This window comes from Lycium barbarum, chromosome 1 (assembly GCF_019175385.1).
Source record: "Lycium barbarum isolate Lr01 chromosome 1, ASM1917538v2, whole genome shotgun sequence".
In the NCBI taxonomy this organism is placed as follows: domain Eukaryota; kingdom Viridiplantae; phylum Streptophyta; class Magnoliopsida; order Solanales; family Solanaceae; genus Lycium; species Lycium barbarum.
In genome coordinates this window covers 78,185,106-78,212,921 of record NC_083337.1, presented here as the reverse complement: position 1 = coordinate 78,212,921, position 27,816 = coordinate 78,185,106, and the positions used below count along the sequence as shown (strand labels likewise).

At 40.5% G+C, this 27,816-nt stretch overlaps 1 protein-coding gene across 5 annotated transcripts in view; it reads left to right on the top strand.

Annotated features, from left to right (window-relative positions):
• The window catches only part of LOC132636059 (uncharacterized), a 32,825-nt gene extending 5,298 nt beyond the window's left edge, over positions 1 to 27,527 (top strand). For 2 of the 5 annotated variants that reach the window (XR_009580963.1, XM_060352724.1), the window contains one exon: positions 6,109 to 6,356. Coding sequence is in view for 1 of the 5 variants with exons in the window: in XM_060352742.1 (XP_060208725.1) it covers positions 11,806 to 11,862; positions 11,942 to 12,400 (516 nt within the window). In the remaining 4 variants the exon portion in view is untranslated. Of the gene's footprint in view, positions 1 to 2; positions 5,635 to 6,108; positions 10,642 to 10,731; positions 11,863 to 11,941; positions 12,447 to 27,177 lie in introns of those variants that run through there. The other 3 variants (XR_009580973.1, XM_060352742.1, XM_060352736.1) reach the window with 3 other exon arrangements.
• The last annotated feature ends 289 nt before the right edge of the window (positions 27,528 to 27,816 follow it).

The following is a 27,816-nucleotide window of genomic DNA, read 5'->3' as shown; positions in this document are numbered from 1 at the left end:
GTGTTCCGGAAATGTCTTATTCTCTGGTCTGCCTTAATGGGTGTTAGTGTCTGGATATTAAGTCTCTCCCGTAAACTTTGAATTTCCAGTCATTGTTTGGACAAAATTTTCAGTTACTCTTCAATGACCAATTCAATTTACTCCTAAGAGTTCTATCGTATACTTATTTTGAACTCAGAATAGATTCTTTTCTTTGTTGTCTGAGAAGTACTTTCTTTAATGTACCCACCTCCCTAAAGCTATAGCCAATGCTGAACCTTAGCAGGTAGAATTCTTTTGCATCCTATCCTGGATCCAATCCAAATTCAATTTTTGCTCCTTTACGTGAAAAAAGAATATAACTTAGGGTTTAAAAGGTGAACATTTCATAATGAGTTACGTTTTCTTCATGAGTATGAATGCACCAGGGGGGTTACATTTTCTTAACAAAAATTGCTTTCAAAGAAGTCCACAAAGCTCAAGGATCTTTCTAAGCCATTTACATTGGTCCACCTATTAGAAGTCATTGTTACATCGCTTGAAGCGATGAAGCGACGCAAAGCGAGGTTAATCGCTTCATAGGTGAAGCTATGCACTTCAATCAAGTGTGTGCTTCAAGCGACGATTCATAAAGTGATCTAAACCAAAAATGGTTAGTTCTTTTGGTCTCAACACTGAGTTGGATCAATATCGGCATTTATAAAGTGATCTAAGCAAAAAATGGTTATTTCTTGGGTCTCAGCACTGTGTTGGATTAATATCGTCATTATTGTATATTTTTATATTGGATGTTGAAATTACTTATTTGAATTGCAATTTGATTAGTATAGTACTAAATTATTATGTGTTGTGTATTTTAAATTTTCTTGCAATTGTGTGCTTCACTTCTCGCTTTTTACTTCAAGTTCTAAGGACCTTATCCTTCTCCGCGCTTTTCACTTTTAAAATCACGGGCTCTGTTTACCCAAAAGAAAGAGAAAGAAAAAAGGATAAGGCTCTTGAAAAGTTGTGTTTTACTTCTTGGGATAAAAGGCATGAACAGGTGACCAGATATAATTAAGGACTATTTATAAATTAATTATGCATTTATTAAACATAACAAGATGTTAAGTCAAAAGATTGATTAGATTTATTGGAACTTTCTCAATAATTGTTTGGATACCCTGCTAAGCATTTCATCCTAGGAAACCTTCTAAATAAGTGTGATAACGTCAAATACTCTAGAGTAGTCATTAAATACAGCAATCAGTCAATCATTCAACTATGTTTTGATTTAAGATTAGTTTGTCACTATATGAATCCTTTACATTTCTACCCGGTATTTAGAGGATTCATCATATTTAGACTATCTTTATGCTGACTGTCAACGTGCCAGAACCCTCTGTCTTTTTTGAAGTTTCCGGAACCCTCCTCTTGTATCCAATTGGGATCAGCTTTGCGTTACAAAGCTCACAAAGTAATAGTTTACTTCGATTTCTGATGTTAGAAGGAGAAATTTAAAGACACTAGAAAATGACTTCAGTCTTCAACATTGAGGATCCCTTGAAATTTCTTTTTCTGGATTTTCATACGAAAAGCATCATCATCCTTTCCTTGGAAAAAACCTAGCCTCAGATTTCCCACGTGTCAAAATATGTTAATTCAAAGACCATAAGGCTTCATACCAAAAACTTACAATTGGAAGAAGTTTCCTCCCTGTGTTTGACACACTTATAAGAAATATTTCCATGTCAAGTGTGTTTCATTACATTGACATTCCTAGGGGAGGACACATTTAATTTTATTGATAATTCAGCATTTGACAACTCTTGATTTCGTGGATCGTAAGTTATGAACAATATCAAATAAGCACCTGTACTTCAGTTTTCACTATAATGATATTTTATTTTCTTTGTTTGTGTCAGAAACCTACCAACTCAACTTTGAGACATTTTTTTATCAACACTCTTCTTTCCATCTAACTTTGCCAGAAAAAGCTTGCTAGGCAGACACAGTCAAAGAAGATACATAAGTTGATCAGATAACTAAGAGGTCTGGCAATTGAATTTTCTTAAATTTGTTTTCCTTGTGGTGTGTCAAACTATCAGATTCTCCCTCCACGAAAGCTTGTCAAAGTCGTCAATGGTATTGTTGCTGGCAAATTTTTTGTGTTATTTAAGTATTTCTCCATCCCCAACTTGTTTGGAATTGAGGCGTCTTAGTTGTTATCATACTAGTTCTAGACACGTGCGGTGCACGTGCTGCCCATGTCGAATAATACAGACGCTATAAATCATAACTACACATGGAGTGTAATGAGCAACAAACAATATTAAAAGGAAACTGTAATCTGAAATTTATGAACAATAAGCATATTCCATTAACTTGATTAACAATAAATAATTAGATATTGTCCGCACCTGAAAAATCAAAATTTAGTTAAATAGATATGTATACTGAATAATGTTGTTATTAGGCGCAAACATGTGATATATTCATATCATACTTAATATATATTTACATGTGATACATAATATATGTGAAAGGTAGCACATTAATGTTAGTACTGGTGGAAAGCTAAAAGTAGTTAAGATAAAAAGTGAAAAGACTTGCAATGTAGAAATAAAGATTAGCGGAATATTAAGAGCTATTCCAATAAGTAGTAGGGTGACATATAAAATAATTGAACAAAAAAACATCTGAAAAAGCCATATCCAAAGAATCATAGCCAAAGGGTTGATTGAAAGTTCAAATGTTGGGGGAACTGTGTAAAAAAGGGAAGCTCAAGAAAAAAGATGGTGGAGGTCGATTACATCAAAACTATAAAAAAGGGCAGCCAGGTGCACTAAGCTCCCACTATGCGTGGGGTCCGGGGAAGGGCCGGGCCACAGGGGTCTATTGTACGCAGTCTTACCATGCATTTTTGGAAGAGGCTGTGAGGAGAAAATTAATAACGTAACTTCTGAAGGAGAAGAGAAGCATCTCTCAAAAGTTTTTCTTGGGCATGTTCAAAGGTTCATTATGTCTGCTCAAGTACAATGACCAATAACAAAGCTCTTAAAAAGTGCATACAAGGAAATAACAACAAAATTAAACTAAAAATTGAGAGTTCAAAGGATAATTCTTTGTAACCAACTATTAGGAAGGTTTAGGCCTTTGTGGCAAAAATTGTTGAGCGGCTGAGCAATTCACCAAGGCAGTGGAGTTTTTAAGGGAAATAGAAAAATAATAGAGTAACAATTTGACATAAAAACTAAAAAATGAAGGCTAAAGTGACTTGAAGTGTAGAATCACTTTTACGGGGCACTTTATAGAATTTGAAAAAGAATATGAAAAGTTTAACCAACTGATTAAACATGAGAAGCTTTTTAGTTATTTGGCTGATATTGAGTAGCTTTTAAAAATTATTTAAATCATTTAATGAGATTTACAAGAATTTGAGGCTGGTAAATTTCTTTCTGGCCATACGGATGATCCGAACGTTATATCAAACTTAATGTTTGGCAAGTTAATGGTCGAATTGGCAACTAACAAAAATGCTTTCCCACATTTAAGTCCTAGAGACTGAATTGTACATCACTTTTGACATTATAGGTAGTTCTAACTTTGGAAAGAATCATTTAGCAGGCGGTAATTCAACTTTTAGGATAAGGTAAAATGGTCGTTCCTTTTAACTTCTCAAAAAAAAAAAAAAAATGGTCGTTCAATATTAATGGAGATTTTGGTAATTCAACTTTGACTGTAGGGGCTTCCCACTTTTAGTATAATATGAATAGTAAGTATTTGTAGTCAAGAAAATAAATTAAATACAAAGAAATAGAATAATTAAAATGATTAATATTTTCCTTATAAAAAAAAAGTATAATATGATCATGTATTTCTCCATTTCACATAGTTTTGAAACTTTCGTCGCGTATTCCTCCGATTCCTTATAAAAGATACGGAATTTTTACTCCAAAAGAAGCACTTCATGAAGTCACACCATAAGGCCCATTTGTTATCTTTCTTTGATTCCAGATCAAAGATTAATTTCATCATTAATTTCTTCTATATTATACTTCTTTGTTCAAAGAACCTACGGGAAGGGCTGATTTGCGGAAAGAACTCGAACTTTTTTTCTGAAAAATATCAAAAAGAAATATTTTATAACTCTAAACGTTATAAAAGGAAGGGCTTGCCTAGTGCGGATTATCTCTTTTGTGTGGTTTATGGGCTATTGCACAAGAGAGGGGTTTACCCTGTTGCGCACCCAAAAGGTAGCGGCTGCGGATTCCCTTGTCATAAAAAATAAACTTCTACAAGGGTAAATCCAATTTCAAAAATTTGAAAACTGAATTTGTGCTTGTGGAAATAATCGAGTAATCGAGGATGAAAAAGAAGACCTGAGACATTTTGAACAATGCGGAGTCGAATTTGTTGATTCTCATTTTGATCGAACCGCCTAGTTTTTTGGTTATTGGTTTATTAAAAACCGCCTATTTTTTTGTTTATTGGTTTATTGGAAGGCATATTTCATTACAAGATTCATCGTCTGGAATCTTATAGTTTGGCTAAAATAACCTGTGGAGGAGGCTACTCCACCTTGAGGGCTATTGTAATAGTGTTTTAGGACATAATTGCCCGTTACTGGAATTTCTTAGTTGCATATGCATTCTTAGCAGGAATTTCAGCTGTGATGTCAAAATCAATTGATGGGTTGAAGTGTCCCATGTTTATTTAGCTTAAGAAAAAAAAGCCTAGCCAGGTTGTGCAAGTCAATAACATTCTGTAAGATTTTCCTGTTGAGGATAGTTTGTGATGGTTATGGCATGAGATTTTATCCCAGAAAAGGACATTTAATTTCTCTCTATAACTGTCTAAAAGTTAAGTATCTAAAAGTTTGCTGAACCAGATCCGTAGGCATGCAAGCTTCCCACTTTAACCAAGTTAATCTGTTGCTTAATAAGGATACCTAATCGAAAAAAAGAATAAGGAACTTGAATAAAGTTCTTTCTTTGAGGAGCTATGTGATTTGGGAGTTAGTGCATGTAACTTTGTCGTTTGGCAGGGTGAATAAGAAGAGTTCTAGGTGTGCTTCTTCACAGTGGCTTCTCTTAGTCATAGGTAAGCAAAGTTCATTATCCTTGTTAGCGTCTTCTTTGCCGTTCTCCTTCCTCCTACAGGAAAAAGCAGCATTGTTCCTTGATTCAGTTCCCCCCTTGCATACCATCATGAGCACCTTTTCTGATCAGTTGGTTAATGGATATATGGGAAGTCAAATTGTTCGTGACTGAATAGCTGACCCCTCTGCCTTTTACTCCTAGAGTCTCAGAAGGAGCATTCTGCCTTTGTTAGGGACTGGTTGGGGAGTGATGTGATGGTTGTCAGTTTTGTTACGTCCTTTCAAATTTTGGATTATTCCATATTACCACAGTTTGCTTGAGTTGTTCCCTGATGCACTCGCAGTGTCTTTGCCCTTCTCAGTCTCTTTCTGTGGCGTCTTTATTCATGGATTGCATGGATCAGTTAGGTCAAAATTTTAAAATTGCTCATGACACAATTAAATCGAGCATACTGGGGAGACGTTCTGTGTTGGTGCCCAGCTGCTGTAACACGGTGGTCTTGTAAGGACTCTGACAAGTAATGCTGGAAACTTATTTGTTTTGTCCTACATTCTGCCTTTCTGCTAATATGTAGGTAAGTTGCGCACTTTTGGCTTTTCCTTCCCCAAATATATCCATACTCGTGTTACATATCCATTATAAGACTGGTGGATTAAAGTGAAGAAATAGAATATTACTGTTTATTCTGCCTAAAGAAGGTATGAAGGAAAAGACGAAATGAAATCAAAGTGAAAACTCTTTATTAGTATTATTATGCATTGATTACATGCATATCATATGATCCTTTGAAGGGTTAAACCTTTTAGACTTTTGCCTGTGTTACCTTCTGTAAGATCATCTTTAGGAAGGGATGCTAGTGGGACTTTGGAAAATCAAATATGCAAGACTTTGTTGGGTTCTGTGTGCTTGTATTTGTTTTGATCTTTTAAGTGACATTTTGTTTGAGCTGAAATGCATGCCCGATATTTCTATATCACTGGTGCACTAATTTTGTTTATTATGCGTTCTGTTGATCATCTTCTTTGACTTTTTAAATTTCATTTTGCAGGTACTGTATAGTTACACTACTAGTTAGGAACATCTAAGAGAATAATTTCGCCATAAATCATCTGGAGAATTGTAAATCATGATGCATAAACATGCTTCTGCCAATAATCAAACTAGCAATATTGTGTGTTGCTTGTCAAAATTGTAGTTATTGTGGTACCTCGACAAGCATTAATAACATTTCTCAAATTTTGGTTGAAGCAGAGATATGCATTCCTTACCCACGCTAGTGGGGTCTTGTGTCTTCTAATCTTTCTAGGTAAGTTGTTAATGCTATTCAGCTTTATTGGTGAATGGTGATTACTTAGCTGGAAAACATTGTTGGGGTTTAAAGTGACGGTTCAACCATTTTAAAACTTTTGAATCGCCATCTTTTTCATATTCCTTTTGCCAAAAAACATGAGATCGTCACCATCGCAGTGTGTTAAAAGGTGAACTTGGTTGCAACAGTTTTGTTTGTTACTGTTGTGTCGTTTTTGCTGACCAGTATGCCAAAAATTCTAGGGGAAACAACACAAACTACCCATAAAATCTAAACTAATTACCCGTTGTTGCCCCTACTAACACTAATTACACCAATACCTATTCGGCCGAAATAAATTACCCGAGATACCCCTCTTCTAATTACCCACATACATTGTCTATTTGATTCCTCCTTCCTTCTTTTGAATAATACAATTTACCTAATTTTTTAATCACTTTTGTTATTTTGTCTTTTGTGCCTTTTTTTGTTTTTTAATTTTTCTTTTTCTTTTAAAGATAAAAATAAATATAAAGATAAAATTATTAGCTATTTTTTTATACTAATAAAAATATAGAAAAAATTAAATAATTAGATACAACAAAAAGTGATTAAGAAAAATACTAAGGTCGCTAACTTGTTTATTAAAGCATAAATTAATAGAAAAATCTTTTATATTTTTTTAGAAATAGAAATAAAATTTATATTAACATATGACTATTTTTTCTATTTGTTTCACAAGTACGACTTGCTAAAATGATATAAAATTAAAATATCAAAATTTTGCTTAAAATCTACTAGTATATAATATATACTATGCTGGTAAATAGAGGACTAGAGAGTATTTTGAAAGAATGAACCAATCTTTTATGATATCCTGTTAATATATGATATATATCAAGTGAGTATCATAAAGGACTGAGAAGTTTTTTAAAAGAATGAATGATATCCTATTAGTATGACATATACCATGTGGGTATTATAGAGGTGAAGAGGTCTGAGATTTTTTTTTTTAAAGAAATAAGTTGTGTTTTTCTTGAAGAAATGAACCAGTCCTCTATGATAGTATGTCAGTATATGATATATATCATGTGAGTATCATAGAGGGCTGAGGAAGAATGTACAAATCATTTATGATGCCTTGTCGGTATATGCTATGTATCATATGGATATCATAGAGGACTCGTAATTTTTTTAAGGAATGAACCAGTCTTCTGTAATACCCTATAAATATATGATATACCATATGAGTATCAGAGATGATTGAGTTGTGTTTTTCTTGAAGAAATGAAGTTATCTTCTGTGATATCCTGTTAGTATATGATATATACCATGTGGTTACCCTAGATTGCCGAGGAGTGTTTTCTTTAAACCAATGAACCAATTCTTTATGATACCCTATTAGTATATGATATAAACCATGTGAGTATCATAGATGACAAAATAGTGTTTTTCTAAGGGTTGAATCTACCATCTATGAGACCCTGTCAGTATATGATATATACGAGGTTGGTATCATGGAGGACTGAGTGTGTTTTTTAAAGAATGAACCACCACTCCTGTATGATACCCTGTCAGTACATGGTATACCAACTGGGTATCATAGTCTACTACAACAGTATACTTCAACTGCTACTTATTTGATAGACTATATGCTAGCTAATAAATTATTTTTTGAGATATAAAAAAAATAAACAGATAAGATAATAAATCAGTTATCCTTTTTATTGATATAAACAAAAGGACAAAAAAAAAAAAAACTAAATAAAGGAGACAAAATGTGTGAAGAATTAGATTATGAAAAAAAAAATGAAATAAAGAAAAAGATAGTTTGAAAAGAATGAAATTAGAAAAGAAGAAAAAAGTAAATGAAAATCACTAGAAATTTAAAAAGAAAAATAAATAAAAATAGCAAAAACGGTGAATGAAATTAGATTATGGAGGTAAAAAAGAATAAAAGAAAAAGAAATAAATGAAATTAAAAAAGGAACAAGAAATCGAGAAGTATAAAAAAGAAAGAAAATAGAAAAATTTGGGAAGTCAGGTAGTTCTTTTTTTGACTATGATTTTCTCTAACTCTTTTCAATATTGTGAAGTATTAGTTATGTAGATTTATAGTAATTTTTATGTTGTTTTTAAATATGTAAATTTTATTATAAAATACTTCAAAAATATATACTCGAAATTGAGTCAAAGAAAGAGTTATTCTCCAAAAAGGTCAACCTCACATAAATTGAGACGAAATAGGTATATATCTTAAATACCTAACAATAGATAAAACTTCATATTTTTCAAAAAACAAAAAGAAGATAAAATGTCTTATCACTCATTGATTTTATTTTTAAAAAACTTGATTGTATAATTTACTTGTGTTTATCCCGAATTTGGATAATCAATTAAATTTGTGAGTGAGTATAGGATATGTGGTTAAGCCTCAATCTATTTTGGTGGAAAAAGATATGTATGGATATGATATGAAGAAAGTAATACTGATCAGAGATTCGCTATAGATTTATGTGTCTATTAATGAGTAATACTTGATTGAACAAATTTAAGAGATGAACACAATGAATCCGGACCTGAATCCGATATTGAGAGAGAGATTTGTATATATTTTCTAGTACAAAATGTTCTTGATATGAGGAAGACAACCCCTCAAAAGTGGAGCAATGACCCTTATTTATGGTATTGTCCCATGGGCTTCATACAACAAGAGGCCCTAAAAAATAAAGAAAAACTCTGAAATGGATTAGGTTGGTCGTACGGTCTGACACCCGTACGATTGGCAGTTAAACATGGCAGGACGTTATCGACGCGTGGCAATCGCGTAACGGACCTCCCGGACCAACGGCCACGATCAAACGGACTAACGGCCACAATCAAACGGATTAACGGCCTCGATTAACTTGGCTATGGAGAAACCGGACCAAATAATGTTCTTCCCTCTCTTCCTTCGGTCTCTGGTCCTACCGGTTTGACATATATCCGGTTTTTACCGTATACAGATAGTCCCCACACTTTCCGGACCGTAGTTTTATCGGAGTAACGGGAAGTGGATGCATCAAGAAACCGGTGGCTCAATCTATCCGTTGTTATCTTTTCATTTTGGCAGGAACAGTTGTCACGTCCCTCTGTCATCGGCCACGTGTTCTCATCCCGGATGGTCAACTCTGACAACCGCCGTAACACACGTCGCTTCAAGTCATTCCTCATTAATTATGGGACCCGTGGCACTCCTTGGTTGGCTGGGAACTGTAACCGCCTCGACCCCATGTCTATATAACGTCTCCCAACACTTCATTTTTTCATTTTACGATCCCTTTAATCTCATCTTCAATCCTTCACTTCATTTTCTCACAGCTTCAGTTCTTCATTTCATCTCCTCGCTTACTTTCTTCCAATTCACATCTCTCGTTGATTTGTTCCTTATAGTACGTAAAAAAGGAACGATTCTGCCAACTTCACCACCTGTTGTTCTTGTGTGTTGCTGCTTCTTTCTTTCGTTCTTTACCATTTTTGAATTCATTGATTGTCCCCTTCACTTTTTAACTTCCTTTTCGAAATCACCCAATCTCTCTTTTCCATATTTTCAAATGTCTGCCAACACCGAAACTACTTCCCATGACGTCCCCTCGGTTTCTTCTTAAGGAACCGAGCCAACTTCTCCAGCCAAGGGGAAGGTCTCCTTCGAACCTACCACTTCGGACATTGTACCGGCCAAACCTAATTTCAACAAAGACTTCGAGGTTGAAAAACCTTCTCCGGTATCCGATAGAGGGTTCGATGTGAGACGATATCCCCCATCCATTACCGAGGATAAGCTTGACTTAGTCCGGGCTGATTGTGGATGGAACAGCCGTTCAGTCCAAGTTTTTTCCCCCGGGCCGGACGAATCAATCACCAACAATCGGGAAGGCTTCTTATACGTTTATACTTACCCTTTCACCTTCAAGCTCAACCCCCCGGTCGATCCGGTCATCTTAGACATGTGCTGGACTTACAACGTGACCTTGGCACAGATTGGCTCAATTGTTTGGAGGGCCGTGGCCTGCCTCCGGCTGTTGTCCAATAATGCAGAAAAGGAATTCACGCTGGCCCACTTAATACGACTATATTCCCCGAGGTTGTTCCGGGGTGGTGTAATAAAACTCGCAAAGCATAGCCGGAATCCAATTTTTTCAAAAATGGACGAAGATAGAGACCGGGGATGGTTGGAGCGATATGTCCGGGTGCGGACCTCGGACATCATTCCGGACAACTACATGCCTTTCCCGGAAAGGTGGAACAATAAGCGTAAGTCTGAACTCTTTTAATAATCGCTTTTGTATGTTTTGTCAAACTTCAGTCTCACTTTCTCACTAATTGTCCTCTTACTTATATTAGCTGTGGGTTGGATTCCTCTGGTCGTTCGGAATCTCAACGAATGGGTTACTGCTCTCTTTAGCCAACATGCCCACGACGATCGGACATGGGGTCACCTGTCACGTGGCCGATGGGTCGCCCAGAACCACGGTAATACTTTGCTCCTATCCGTTATTCATTGCATCTTCTACCCTTCTGTAACATCTTCGATTCTCAGGTTTACCTAAAGGCTCGGTGGATCCAAGGCCGGAGTCAGCAGCCGAACCCGCAACGTCGGTACCTGAGTTCGATTCAGCGGGTGCATCTCGTATCCTTGCTGCCGCCGCCAAGAGAAAAAGGCCCTCAGACAAAGGGCAGAAACCGAAGAAAAGGGCGAGGAGTGTCGTTAGGACTTTAAGGGATGAAGCAGAGCCCGAGCTCCTCGTTCGGAGGATCAGTGTTGCCCCTTCCATGGCTTCCATTCCGGAGGGGGGCATTACCGTTTCACCACCTCCTTCAGCTGGGGAAGGACCTTCAGCTCCGGCATTATACACAGGTGAAGAAGAAATTCATTACCTGACTCCTCTAAGGTCGATTGAATTCATTGATATTTCAGGCGATGTTTCTTCCGAAGAGACCCCTCTGCAAAGGACAAGAAGACCTTGGGAGGCACCCGCTGTTGAAGCTGGTCAAAGGACTGAGCCGGTCCCGGAGACCGAAGTCCCCATTAATGTTCATCCGATGCCCGACCATGAGGCTGCTGCAACGTCGGAGATCCCTGCCTTTGCCGAAGCTGCTGAAGTCCTTCCAAGTTCTCCAGCCCCGGCTTCAAGATCGGATGAGTTCGAAGACATGTTTTTGGACACCCCTCCAGCTACCGGCGAAGCTGCTGGTTTCGGACATCTCCCGATCCCTTGAGCCACGAGGGAGGCTAGTCGGACCACCGAGTCCGGTGTTAGGGATAGCTTGGTCCGCACCTTTCTGGCCCCTAGTGTGGAACCGAGGAGGACAAGATCGGCTGTGATCACCGTTCCTGAGGATTGCAGTTTTCTTTCTCGCCCGGTGGGCGTGGCAAGCTACCTGAGGCCCCTTGTCTCAGACTCGGACAAACGAAAGATGAACGGAGTCCCTTGGCAGTGCCTCATTAACGAGGGTATGCACGCGGGCAATCGAGTAAGTATATCAACCATCTTCGCATAATTTCATTGAGAATTTTAATCTCGTTTATTCAGGATTTTGACTTCATTTGCAGAGTGTGGTGCTTGTCAACAAAGCCTTTGTCCGTGCTCAGCAAGAGGTGGACGATCTTATGGCCCAGATATGTGATGATCTAAAAACCGAGCTCGCGGAGACGGTCGATGCTAATGATACTCTCAAGGCCGAGCTCGAGTCGGCCACTCAAATGCAAAATGTCCTCGAAGAGGCTCGGGATGTTCTGGTGGCAAAGCTAGCCCAGGCCGAGGCCGATTTGGAAGAATCTCTAAAAAGCGTGGAGGTCGCCGAGGCTCATACTACTATTACCGCTGAGTATGAAAAGTGGAAGTCTCGGAGGATCACTCTTGAGCAAGCCGAGCATGGCTTTGCGGATCTTCCGGCCCTGATACTCGAGGTTAAAAGAGTCGAGGAAGAGGCTAAGGGTGCCCTCGGGGCTGACTCCGATGACTCCGAGCGGACAGTGTCCGAGCACTCCGGATCCAGCCATACCAGATAGATTAGGGCCTATACTTAGCCTTTTATTTTTTGTCTTTTGCAGGAGTCTCCGATGTAAAAATCTTTTGTATAAATAGAACATGCATTTTTCTTGATTCTTTACTTTGTTTGAATGTTTGTTATGACTTCTGCCCGAATTGTCGGTCCGTTTTAAGGAGTCACTATTTTTGACTGTGCCTGAATATCGGCTTTTCTCTTCATCCGGTACATTTTGTCCGGGAATTTTCTGGAGTTTTTGCCGGTGGGACTTACCTTATGCTTTGTGAATTCGGACGTCTCCGAATCACGATGGGCATTTTTAGGGCCGGTATTTTTCGGCTATTTTTCAGGGCCGGTATTTTTCAGACACTTGAATCTCAGCCTTAGCTAAATTTTGATGTAACAGTCCCCGTTTGAGGGATTAACAGTTTTGGCTCGGTTCATTATGACCTTGTTGCCTTTGTCGAATTTCGATCGTAGTGCCCGGAATATGGTATATGAATGAAGTAATGCCGAAATATAGCGATAATCATCGGGGTAGTGTTTTAACAAGAAGACATCCGAGATATCGTTATCCGAACTTTTGATGATTTTTGTATTACAAGTATTTGTACATACATTGTGGGAGTTTTGTTTCCTTCTGCTTTTGCCGTAGCAAATACTAAATGGACACGATTCATTCTGATCATTTGGCCCTTACATCGAAACCTACTGCAGAAGGTCCGGTCTTGGTTTTGCCGTAGCAAATATTGATGGACACGATTCATTCTGATCGTTTGGTCCTTACATCGAAACCTACTGTCGAAGGTTCGGTCTTGGTTGTGCCGTAGCAAATATTGAGTGGACACGATTCATTCTGATCGTTTGGTCCTTACATCGAAACCTACTGCAGAAGGTCCGGTCTTGTTTTGCTGAGCTCCTCCGATTTTCGCTAACCGGGGTAAGCTTCGAAGTGGGTATAATAGTCCCCTAGTGCTTATCCGAGCTGCACGATCGGGTAAGCGCTATTAAGTCCCCATTCGTAGGGTGTGACCCCGAGTTTCCGGGCGTTTGTCCTTGTCTTCGTCGAGTAACACGTTGTACTTGTTGCCTCATTAAAAACCTTGTCGGAAAACCCATTTTGGGACAAAACCGTACTAAGGAAAAGAGTGCAACACGTGTTTTCAGACCTAGATTGTATCCGGTACTTGACCTCTTGCAAAAGAGAAAGGTTAAAAGAAAAACATGGGGAGTCCATACCTTAGCAGTAGTATCTTTTCAGATGAGCCACATTTAAGTTATTACGCAACTGTTGCCCGTCCATGGATTCCAACTGGTACGATCCTTTGCCCGTTATCTCGGTTATCCCAGTTTTCCTTCGTTGGGATTCTTGGTGTTCAAGGTAACTTTCCGAAGCACCAAGTCCCTAACTTGGAAATGCCAAAAATTGGCTCTCCGATTGTAGTACCTTTCCATTCTCTGTTTCTGAGCTGCAATACGGACCAACGCGTTTTCGCGGTGAGGTCGAGTTTTATGGCCATGGCCTCCTCGTTTGACTCCTCGGTAGTATAGCTGAACCGGAGAGTCGGTTCACCAACTTCTACGGGAATAAGGGCTTCGGCCCCGTAGACCAACGAGAAAGGAGTTTCCCCTGTGCTAGATTTCGATATGGTTCTGTAAGCCCACAATACCTCTGGTAATATTTCCCTCCAGTGATGCTTTGATGCTTCGAGTCTTTTCCTCAGATTTTGGATTGCTGTTTTGTTCGTGGATTCCGCCTGTCCGTTCGCACATGAGTGATATGGAGTTGACACAATTTTCTTGATCTTCAACCCTTCGAGGAAATCGTTGACTCTGCCACCCACGAACTGGGGGCCGTTATCACAAGTTATCTCGGCAGGGATGCCGAAACGACATATGATGTGGTCCCATATGAAGTCAATGACCTCCTTTTCTCTGATTTTTTCGAAGGCCTGTGCTTCAACTCATTTGGAGAAATAGTCAGTCATAAACAAAATAAATCGGGCTTTACCTGGTGCCCATGGCAATGGACCAAGAATGTCCATTCCCCACTTAATGAAAGGCCACGGTGACACCACCGAATGCAGCAACTCCCCGGGCTGATGAATCATCGGTGCATGTCTCTAACACCCGTCACATTTCCGGACAAAATTCTTTGAATCTTCCTCCATCCGGTTCCAATAATAACCGGCCCTGATAATCTTTCGGACCAGAACTTCAACACCGGAGTGGTTGCCGCAGGTTCCTTCGTGCACCTCTCTCATCACATACTCCGTTTCTCCGGGACCCAACACTTCGCCAGGGGTCCGAAGAAAGACCGTTGATACAATTGGTCGTCTACCAAGCAGAAACGCGCAGCTTTCGTCCTTAATGACTGTGATTCTTTTGGGTCGTTCGGGAGCTTTTCCTTACGCAAGTAATCGATGTACCTGTTGCGCCAATCCCAAGTTAAACCCATTGTGTTTATTTCGGCATGTCCAATTTCTATCGCCGTATTCATCAAGTGTACCGTAGTCCCGGGATTGATTTCTTCCCCTTCGATCGAAGATCCCAAATTGGCCAATGCATCGGCTTCACTGTTCTGCTACCTCGGTACATGTTGTATGGTCCACTCTTTAAATCGGTGTAGTATCACTTGGATTTTTTTCAGATACCTCTGCATTCGTTCGTCCTTGACCTCGAAGACGTCGTTCACCTGATTTACGACCAAGAGCGAATCGCACTTCACCTCGATTATTTCGGCCCCCATACTCCGGGCTAACTCCAAACCTGCAATCATAGCCTCATACTCGGCTTCATTGTTAGTCAATTTAACAGTTCTAATGGATTATCGAACGGCATCCCCGGCCGGGGTTCTATGGACGATTCCTAGCCCGGAACCTTTGAGGTTCGAGGTTCCGTCCGTATGTAGTGACCAAATACCCGAGGCTTTCCCCGAGGTTAGCAGAAGTTCTTTCTCAACCTCGGGGACCATAGCCGGGGTGAAATCCGCCACAAAATCGGCCAAGATCTAGGACTTGATGGCCGTTCGAGGTTTGTATTCGATATCATATCCGCTAATTTCTACGGTCCATTTAGTTAGTCTACCCGATAATTCCGATTTATGCATGATGTTTTTTAGGGGGTACGTAGTCACTACACATATCGGATGGCATTGAAAGTAGGGCTTGAGTTTTCTAGAAGCACTTACCAATGCCAATGCCAATTTTTCCAGGTGGGGATAACGGGTCTCCGCATCCTCTAAAGTTCTACTTACATAATAAATAGGGAATTGCGTACCTGATTCTTCTCGAACCAAAATGCCACTTACCGCTACCTCGGAGACAGCAAGGTAGAGAAAAAGCTGCTCGTCCGGTTTTGGTGTGTGCAACAGCGGTGGGCTGGACAAGTATCGCTTTAATTCTTGTAAAGCTCTTTGACACTCCGGTGTCCAAACGAAATCATTCTTCTTTCTCAGTAAGGAGAAGAAACGATGACTCTTATCCGAGGACCTCGATATGAAGCGACTCAACGCCGCTATCCTTCCGGTGAGCCTCTGCACTCCTTTGACGTTATTCACTACCTCGATGTCCTCGATGGCCTTGATCTTGTCCGGGTTGATTTCAATCCCTTGGTTTGACCCCATGAAACCCAAAAATTTGCCAGACCGAACACCGAAGGCACATTTTTCCGGGTTGAGCTTCATGTTATACTTGCGGAGCACATCGAAAGTTTCCTGCAAATGCTTTAAATGGTCCTCTGTTTCCAGGGACTTGACCACCATGTCGTCAATATAAACTTCTATTGTTTTCCCTATTTGTTCTTCGAACATTCCATTAACTAGGCGTTGGTAAGTTGCACCGACATTTTTTAGTCCAAAAGGCATGACATTATAACAATAAGTCCCATATTGGGTAATAAAGGATGTTTTCTCTTGATCTTCCTGTCACGACCCAGGGCCCCGCCGTACCTAAATAGTCAGATATACAGAAATATATACATAGCAAAAGATATATATACCAAAAGTGGACTCCGAATCAAAGGGAGTACTCCGAAATAGCAGAAGTGGAGCCTACAGTGGTGGGTTGCCTGTGTCTGTACCTGCGGGCATGAAACGCAGCCCCCGAAGAAAGGGGGTCAGTACGAAAGATGTACTGAGTATGTAAAGCATAGAGTACAGAAATATGAGCCTCACAACTGAAAATAAACAGGATACAAAAAGGGGAATACTGAACCGTATATTAGAATCTATATCAAAATCATATATACATAATGCAAACAAAATCATGCAAAGCTCAGGAACGTGGTCACCACTCCGACACTGGTGCCACACACAGCATAACACCAGAAGGTTCAAATCTCCGTACATCCCCGAGCACACATATCATCATAACATATCACCAGCCATATCACAGCACAACACCAAACGGAACCCGACCCTATGGCGAGGTCTCGGGAATCGTAACACAGCATACGGCCGAATTTATCATAGTGCGCACGAATCATAACCGGCCCGGGAACCGGTGAACGAATCATAATAAGGGCACGAGCGGAGTCGTGAGCAAACAATGCAATTTGTATGTCAAAATATTCTTTAGAACTTGATAAAATCATAAGTCAAGTCTTTAGTAAAAATAGTCGAACAATTAGTTAGTACGGAGTTCATTTTACAAAAGTGCTCCCGAAATGGTATTTATAACCCAAAACATAGTTTAGCATATTGTGTTAATCAAAACATTATTTTATAATAGACGATTTCACAGTCAAGGTCCCTTGTCAAACTTTTACAAAGAGAGAGCCTAATAGAACAAACAAGGCATCTCGGGGTTAGCGGGCCCACCTCGGGTCAAGTCGAGGTGGCGGACGAGAATCACGGACATTTGGGGTCTATGGGATCATACATAAAAGTTTCGAAGTGATCCAACGACGTTTGCATAAGTTTCAGACATTTGGTTCCTTTCTAGCCAAAATAAGGTCTTTAAGCTTCAATTCAATTGAATGAATAGTAGACATTTAATAATTCGGATTTCGAGGAGCAGGATTGCTCCCGGGGTTCCGATATCAACCTAGCATACCTAAGACATGCCAAAAGAAGGAGTGGGTAGCCTTACATACCTTATATACGACTTACGCTCGCCCAAAACTTAAGTCCCGTTTCGCTCAGAATCTGCAAATGGTCAAAGTTACCAATTAGAGATTTCAAGGCTTAAGAATTCACTTAACTTCATTTTTGTCTACCGAAATTTCGGCAGCATTTCCCCTATATATATAACACCCCCGAGACTTAGCTCGACTCAATATATATCAACACAGCAACCCACAACATCACAAACATCATAAGCCACAACAAAAGTCACTATAGCGTCAATATTCTTCCTTTCTATATAAATCGACAACTTTCATTCAAACTTCGCAATACCAAACTAATGTCCACATTATCGTATGCATTTCCTCATTCAAGGTTATTCAAACATATTCCAATAATGTTCCAAGCAACATACATAAGTTCAAACGATTCGTCACTTTCCATATCGCATCCAAAACGTCAACAATTACGACGAACATACTAACTCGCGTTGTTTCATTCCAAATTCGTTAACAACAACCATAATTCACATTTTAAAAATCTTACTTTCACAATTATACAAGAATATACAAAATCATATACCTTCCCATAAAAACCCGCAACCATTTCCAATGCCAATTCAACTCGTTAAACATTCATTTACGTCATAAATGTCGCAACGACGCAACTAACAAACTAAACAAAATCAAACTCATCTTGCCTTCCACAATACATGGCTCACGGCCAACTACAACCTTCACACACACACACGCCATGCATATACACACCAAAATCCCATAATCTTCATGCAATTCTAATCACTATCACATTCATACAAGTTCCATAACTCAAAAGTGATAAAATCCTTACCTTTTCTTGAAAATACGACTTGTCGCAAATGTGATCCTTTCGCCAAATAAATTGTATCACGTCGGAGAGCGTCTTGTACTTGTTACAACTACAAGAAGGACACGATTTTTAGATTAGAAACAAAGGCTTGGGAATTTTTTTTTTTGCTTTGAAGGGGGTTCGGCCGAGAGCCTCCCTTGAGGTGTTCTTCAATTTTTTTTTGTTTTGATTGGTTTTCTTGAAAATTCTAAAGGGGATATGGATATATACTAGATTAAGGGTCATGTGATAATCACATGACCACTTAAAATGGGGCCTGGGCCAAGCCTTTGGCCGGCCACCCCTAGAACTTGGGCTCCAATTTTCATCAAATTTTTCTTGGCCCAATTCGTTAAAATCTCGTTTTGTAATTCCCGAAACTAATTTCCGAAATTCCAATTTTTGCCCTTGGACTTCCTTCACATTTCCACACCAATATTTTCATAACCAACATAGACATTTTAACTAAAGTCAATTATTTCCTTCTAACATGCAAGTCTTAATTATTTTCACGATTTCCGATTATGCGAAAACACGGGATATAACATTCTCCCCCCCTTAAGAACATTCATCCCCGAATGTTAAATTAGTCTTATAATATAACGGGGGAGTCCCTGTGTATATTGGCATACGTAATTCATTTTGTCAATCAACACAACAAACTGAAAAGTTTAGATTACCTGTGGACGTCGGGAACAAGTGGGGGTATTTCTTCTTCATCTCATCTTCCGCCTCCCAGGTCATTTCCTCCCGATTGTTGTTGCGCCACAGGACTTTAACAGAAGGCACTTCCTTAGTGCGTAGTCTCCGTACCTGTCGGTCTAGAATAGTTATAGGCTGCTCTTCATAAGACAGAGCTTCCGTTACCTGAATTTCATCCACTGGGAATATTCTGGAAGGATCACCAATACATTTTCGCAGCATGGACACATGAAATACCGGGTGTACTGCCTCCAAATCGGATGGTAAGTCAAGCTCATAGGCGACCTCGCCTATCTTTCGAACGATCCGATATGGCCCGATATACCGCGGGCTCAACTTACCCTTTTTACCGAATCTCATAACACCCTTCATAGGCGACACCTTCAGGAATACCCAGTCGCCAATCTGGAACTCTAACGGCCGACGTCGTCTATCTGCATAAGCTTTCTGCCGACTCTGAGCAGCTAATAATTGCTCCCGAATAAGTTTTACTTTATCCACCGCTTCCTGGATCACATCTGGTCCAATTAACTTAGTCTCGCCCACGTCGAACCAACCAATAGGAGATCTGCATTTTCTACCATAAAGGGCCTCGTACGGTGCCATCTGAATGCTGGAGTGATAACTGTTATTATAGGCAAATTCAATAAGCGGCAAATGATCATCCCAGCTGCCTCTGAAATCAATAACGCAGGCCCGCAACATATCTTCCAGCGTCTGAATAATGCGCTCGGCCTGCCCGTCGGACTGAGGATGAAAAGCTGTACTGAGGCTCACCTGAGTCCCTAATCCTTCCTGAAATGACCTCCAGAAATTTGCCGTAAACTGGGCACCTCAGTCAGTAATAATAGATACAGGGACTCCGTGAAGTCTGACTATCTCCCTGATATATAATCTCGCATAATCCTCGGTCGAATAAGTAGTCCGAACTGGAAGAAAATGGGTTGATTTCGTCAATCTGTCAACAATAACCCAAATGGAATCGTACCTGCGTGGAGTGCGCGGTAACCCAACAACGAAATCCATATTAATCATCTCCCATTTCCAGGCTGGAATTTCCATCTCCTGTAATAACCCACCGGGCTTCTGGTGTTCAATTTTAACCTGCTGACAATTCGGGCACTGACTAACGAACTCTGCAATATCTTTCTTCATACCGTCCCACCAGTACAAACTTCTGAGATCATGATACATTTTTGTGGAACCAGGATGAACAGAATACCGTGCATTATGCGCCTCGCCCATGATTTGTCGCCGTAGGCCTGCAACATCCGGAACACAGAATCTGCCTTCATATAATAATACCCCTTCAGGTGAAATTTCAAACGGAGTCTTGTCTTTATTAAGGGCCACATCTCTGTACTGAACCAAAATAGGATCTTCAAACTGACGCTGCTTTACCTCTTCTATAATAGATGATTCAACAACTGCCCGAATAGAAATCCCAGAATCTCCAAAATCTGCCAAATGAACTCCAAGGCTGGCCAACTGATGAATTTCACGAACCAAGTCTTTCTTACCAGGTGGTACATCAGCCAAGCTACCCATGGACTTGCGGCTAAGTGCATCCGCTACCACATTGGCTTTCCCAGGATGGTACAGAATATCAACGTCATAATCTTTCAATAATTCAAGCCATCTTCTCTGCCGCAAATTCAGTTCTTTCTGTTTAAAAATATACTGGAGGCTCTTATGGTCCGTATAAATATCAACATGGACCCCATATAAATAATGCCGCCAAATCTTCAAAGCATGAATCACCGCGGCCAACTCAAGATCATGAGTGGGATAATTCTTCTCGTGCGGTCAGAGCTGTCGAGAAGCATAGGCTATGACTCGACCGTGCTGCATCAACACACAACCTATCCCAATACCAGAGGCATCACAGTAGACAACATACCCATCTGATCCTTCTGGAAGAGCTAAAACTGGAGCTGTAATTAATTTTTCTTTCAACGTCTGGAAGCTGCGCTCGCAAACATCAGTCCACTGAAATTTCGCTGCTTTCTGAGTAAGCTTCGTCAGTGGTGCTGCTATGGAAGAAAAATTTTCCACGAACCTTCGATAATACCCGGCTAACCCCAGAAAACTGCGTACCTCTGTCGGTGTAGTAGGCCTGGGCCAATTCTGTACGGCCTCAATCTTCTGCGTATCGACCCGAATGCCGTTTGCTCCGACAATATGCCCCAAGAAAGCCACCGAAGTTAACCAAAATTCACATTTGGAAAATTTAGCATATGATTTTTGTTGACGGAGAGTGCCAAGTACTGTCCTCAAATGATCTGAATGCTCTTCTGCTGATCGTGAATAAATCAAAATATCATCGATAAAAACAATCACGAACATGTCCAGGAAAGGCCGAAATACCCGATTCATCAGATCCATAAATACTGCTGGAGCATTAGTCAACCCGAAAGACATAACTCTGAATTCATAATGCCCGTACCGGGTCCTGAAAGCAGTCTTTGGGATATCAGATTCTCGCACTCGCACCTGATGATAACCTGAGCGCAGATCCACCTTTGAAAAATATTTAGCACCCTGCAACTGATCAAACAAATCATCAATTCGGGGGAGGGGATATTTATTCTTTATAGTCACCTTATTTAATTGCCGATAATCAATACACATTCGCAGTGACCCATATTTCTTTCTTACAAATAATACCGGCGCTCCCCAGGGTGATGTACTGGGTCTGATAAAACCTTTATCCAACAAATCTTTCAGCTGCTCTTTCAACTCCTTCAATTCAGCCGGTGCCATTATGTACGGAGGAATAGATATAGGCTGCGTATCCGGCAATAACTCTATAGTAAAATCTATCTCCCGCTCGGGCGGAAGACCCGGAAGCTCATCAGGAAATACGTCTGGGAATTCATTAACGACCGGAACAGACTGAATAGTAGGTGTCTCAGCGGTAGTGTCGTGCATACGAACCAAGTGATAGATATAGCCTTTCTGAATCATCTTCTTAGCCTTGAGGTACGAAATAAACTTACCCCTCGGCGATGCTGTAGACCCGAACCACTCTATAACTGGTTCCCTTGGAAACTGAAAACGGACTACCTTTTTCTGGCAGTCAACATTAGCATAACAGGAAGCTAACCAGTCCATACCCATAATGACATCGAATTCCAGCATATCCAATTCTATCAAGTCAGCTTTAGTGCAACGATCACATATAGTCACAGAACAATCCCTATATATCTGCCTGGGACGCCGGAGGAGGAGGTCCCCGAGGACATGCCAGTAGCTCCTGTAGTGGAGCATTATGTTAGACAGGCTTCTCCAGAGAGTGTTACGCCCTACTCTAGTCCTTTGTCCTGGCCATCAGTGAACCAGGAATTGCCGGGCTACCTATACTCCTCCGATTCAGATGCAGGTAATAGCGGGGCCCAGGCGAATGGGGGCCAGACAGATGACGATGATGAGGGACACAGTTCCCACGGCAGCTCCCCAGGTTAGACCCGAGATTGATCAGTTATGAGTACATAAGTTTCCTAGAATTTTCGATGTGTGTATGATATCCGTAAAATGTTGTTCAATGACGACGACAGAAATTTAAAAAGGATTAGAGACCTAGTGATTAAAGGCAAGGGCGACTGAGATGTCCCCACCGTCAGTGTGAATCTAGAAATCTCAGCTGAAAGTAAACAGGAAAGTGCCTCCGATGCCGTTTGAGTTGGGCACGTGTGGTAAGTGTCGACGTCGTTGTAATTCTTATTTGAAGTTAGCAGCCCCGTGTGGCTGTGATATGACATGATATGATGTTTATATATGCGTGCATGTGTTGGCCCTGTGAGGCATGGTTGGTATTTCTGGTGTACAGGTTTCAGATAGTAAGAAATACAGGGGAAACTCTGCCCAAATGTTTTCAGGAATAAGGAGGTAAATATGTAGATTGAGTACAAAAAGGTCCGCGATACTCGTCGGAATTTAGTTTTCTTCTGTTGGTGGTTCGAGAGCATCTTACGGTAATATTTTATCAGATTTTGCCGACTATTTGGAGACGGAATTTGTTGGATGAAGACTTAAATCTGTGGGCTGTCTGTAATCATATGTATATGTGTATGAAAGTTAATATTGAAGATTCAGAAAGGCAACAGGGTAATGGTACGACTTAGCCGGGGGTGGGACCCGCTACGAGAATTTTCCAAAAATTTGCTAAGACCCCGATCTGCCCTAAGTTACGTGACAAAGGTCGTGCGGGGCAATCGACGAAATTATATTAGCTGTAACGCGCTAAAATGCATGAAAGTTCCGAGTTTAAGCGTGCTAAGGCCAGGGCAATTCTGGGATGGGTGACCCCCCCTGGGAAGTAATGCAAAATTTTTCACTAGTATAAGTATGATAGATATAAATGGAAATTTGGGGTAACCTAAAGGGAAAGAGAATGTGTGGAGTAACTAGTGCCCTTGCAGGGGTCGCGTAAAACGAGGCGGACTAAGTGGGCGAAAAGAAAAGGTGCAATGCCGCTCGGGAAATTGAGCGAATTCGAATAACAGTCAGAGACGTTCGCCAGCAACATATTAGTAAATATATCTGTATGTGTGTATGTGTATGTGTACGATTTTCGTCTGATGCATGTATGGGTCGAGAGCCGAGTCCCGGCGGCTGATGTTGTGATAGACGGAAGGTTTTACTAAATCGAATACATGAAACGAAGCGGGGGTGAGGACACGAATGCTGTCAAAGAATAGAAAAACCCCGATTACATTATAACTTAGTCTGGTGTGACGATATCTGGAAAGGAAAATGAGTATGAATAGTAGGAAAGATGAAGGATAAGAAATATGAATAAGCAGAATGCTTCAGAAGAATCGATAAGCGACACGTAAGACGATTTGTATGACAACTTGGCGAACAAGTTTACAAATAAGAGAAATTTCCATAAATCACTGGAGCCTTAATAGGAGTGATCTGATTCTAATTCAGATTCTATCTGTTACACTTCTGCACTTCCGATTCTGATAAGGCTCTGCCTATTACGCCTCTGTACTCCTGAATTCGATTATGTTCCCGTCTGATAAATCTTTGTACGTCTGATTCTGAATACGTTTCTGTTTGACACACCCCTGCACGATTGACTCTGATTACGAATCTGTCTGACACGCCTCTGTGTGTCTGATTCTGGATATGAATCTGTCTGATACATCTCTGTACGTCTGATTTTGATCACGCGTCTGTCTGATACATTTCCGTATGTCTGATTCTGATTACGACTCTGTCTGATACATTTCTGTACGTCTGATTCTGATTTCGAATCTGGCTGATACCTCTTTGTACGTCTGACTCCGATCTCAGATTTGTCTGACATACTTCCGTACATCTGGCTTCGACTATGAATCTGTTCGATATGCTTTTGTGCGTCTGGCTCTAGTTATGAACCTGTTTGATGTAACGTGAAATTATGATAACGTTGTAAGGAACCGAGAAGTGTGGCAAGAGGTGAAAGATGTTGATGGCAATCGTAACGTTGAAAGGAATTTTGAAGGAAAGAAAGGAACCTCCCCGAAGTGTCACGAGACCCCCTAAGGTCAATCGAACATTCGAGGACGAATGTTCTAAAGGGGGGGAGAATGTTATATCCTGCATTTTCGAACGTCGAATTATTTGTAAGCTGAGGTGGGGCTCACACATCAAGATTTTTTTTGGGACATGTGAATAGTTATATGAATCGTATATGTAAAGTTAAACACAACCCGTGAAGGGCCCTGGGGCCAAATCAAAGTGGAAGCCCTCCAAACGAATATTTTTAAGAAAACGTTTTCGGATGACCTGACTTGGAGGGGAAAAACAACGGCATTATAAGTTTGGAATTTGGGAAAACGCCCAGAAATAAAAGTTGTAGCTAATTGAAATAGCTTTCCAATGGTAGGTCGTGGGCTCCCAGGCGACGTCGGTACAAGGAGATATGAACGTTTTAAGGTCGAAAGGTCAAGCTGGGCAGTGAAATGGGCCCAACCCGATTCCAATTCGGGTCAGGCCCATTACCCACGCTTTTAATAGAAAAAAAATCAGTTTCTCTCCCTCATTTTCAGATCAAGAAACCTGGAAAACTCTAGAGAAAAAGAGAGAGGAGAGCCTAGAGAAAAAAAATCAGTTTTTGATCAAAATCGGAGCCCCGAATCCCGAAGCCCATGAAGAGAAAAGTGTTCTACGTCACGTTGCCTTCGATTTGAGCTAAAAGTCAACTAAAAATAAGAGGGTGGACGTGGTGGCTGTGCACTTAAGGTATGAATAAGGCTTTTTTTTATTGTTAACAAGTTTATTTAGAGTTTTAACGGATTAGAACGAAGAAATAACGTGATAAATTCGTTTGTTGGTATGGCTGAATTGTAGAATGGGGTTTGAAGAAAATTTTGGATGAAAACAAATGTATTTAACTTGTAGAATGTGGAGGGTGTTGTTACTGATGTTGTTAGTGTTAATTTTGACCTCTTTGCGGAAATAAAATTATTAAATAGTTATATCGCGAATTGGTTGGTTGGGAAAATTTGGAAAATAATGTGCGGGCTGTTTTACGACATATGTTGGTATTGATTTGGAAGTGTGAAGTCAAAATGAGGATTATTGCATTATGTCGTAAAGTAGACTAATTGCGTATATTGTGAATTATGAAAATTGTTGATGTTGTTGTTGGGTTGTTGTTGGTTGTGTTGAGCCGAGTTGAATCTCGGGGAGGCTATATGTATAGGGGAAATGCTGCCGAAATTTCGGTAGGCAAGTAATAAAATTTGGATTCTTAAAGGCTTGAATTTGACAATTGGTAAACATGACCATTTGTAGATTTTGGACGAAATTGGAAGTGAAGCTAAGCGAGCATAAGGCGCAATTGAGGTATGTAAAGCCTTCCCCTTTATTCTTAGGCATGTTCTGGATGTGATAGGCTCGGCCGCGAGCCTTAAGTACGACTCCGTTCCTTGGAATTCGAGACGGAAAACCGCTCCAATTCCTTCAGTACAATTGAAACCATTTTCTTACAAATTGCCTTTAAAGTGAATTTTTGTACGAAACTTCCCTAAACGGAGTCGGAACACTTCCAAACGATTATGGATGACCTCATAAGGTCTATTATCAGTAATTTACATATGTTGCCTCGAGTTGGTCCGAGGCGGGCCCACAAGGCCCGATATCTTCTGTATAACTTTAAATACTTCCGTTTTGTTCGATTTTCTCAGAAAACATCTGGACTATTATTTTGGTTATGATATGACTATTTTTATGCAATTCATACAAAATGACTTCTGAACATCTGAGAATCTGATTCTGATAATAATTTGTCGTGCCTTCCCAAGTAGGATATAGGCGCGTACTATGCATACTATCTGGATACTCTGATTTGGCTCGCCGTTTGGCACCCTTCAGTCTGATTGAGTCTGTATGTGAGTCTGTATGTATGTGGTTTCTCATTAATCTGTTCGTGGCTGTCTCAATGCATTCCTTCACTGCGTCCCGGGCCAGGTTCTATTATCGTGCATGTTTCTCTGCATTGTTCACCGCGTCCCTCGGCGTGCGGGCCAGGATATGTTATATCTGTATGATTATGATATTATGATCTGTGTATGGGGATGGCGGCCAGGATGGCATATGATCTGATCTGATTCTGTCTGTCCACCGCGTCCCGTACTAAGAGGGTCGGGTTCTGTTTACCGCGCCCCCAGACAGGGCCGGGATCTGTATGTATGTATGCATGTGCCATCACCATTTATACAAGAACATGCCTCTGTATGATTCTGTATGACTCTGTATGACTCTGCATGCATAATTCTGTCCGGCATACTTCTGTCCGTCCGTCTGGATTACGATTTAGTCTGTATGTCCGTATGGATTCTGATTCTGTATGTCCGTATGGATTCTGATTCTGTATGTCCGTATGGATTCTGATTCTGTATGTCCGTATGGATTCTGATTCTGTATGTCCGTGTGGATTCTGATTCTGTATGCCCGTATGTTTTACGATTCTATCTGTCTGTCTGAACCATGATTCTGTCCGTCTGTCGGGATTATGATTCCGTCCGTCCGTTCGATTTATGGTTCTGTCCGCTATATACATATGCTTCCAGTTCAGATTATGATTATGTTGTTATGTTTCTGCTTTGCATACTCGGTACATCCTTCGTACTGACCCCCAGTTCTTCGGGGGCTGCGCTACATGCCCGCAGGTACAGACGCACCAGGTGATACGCCGCCAGCGTAGGGTTCTGATTCTGCTGTTCTGAAGAGCTCCTTTGATCCGGAGCGTACACTTTTGGTATATATCTTCTGTTTTCCGTATATTTTGTATGTATGGAAATTTTGGGTACGGCGGGGCCCTGTCCCGTCATATGACTCTGTATGTCTGTAGAGGCCTGTAGATATGTATGTGGCTTACGGGTTACATCTGTTCAGGTAGGTGCGTACGATTTCACGACTCTGTCTGCTATGTTAGCCTTATCGGCTTATATGTAAATTTCTGTATGTTCAGGTATGTATATGTTCGCGCGCGCCGCATCTGTGTTGGCCTGATTCTGTACACAGCTGTTTAAAAAAAAAATCTGTACGGTACGAAATTCTGTTAAGTAGATACGTATGGGTATCCAGTTAGGATACCAGTCGCGGCCCACGGGGTTGGGTCGTGACAAAATCGTGCCCTTCTTGTAGTTGTAACAAGTACAAGACGCTCTCCGACGTGATACAATTTAATTGGCGAAAGGATCACGTTTGTGACAAGTCGAATTTTCAAGAAAAGGTAAGGATTTTGTCACTTTTTAGCTATGGAACTTGTATGAATGTGATAGTGATTAGAATTGCATGAAGATTAT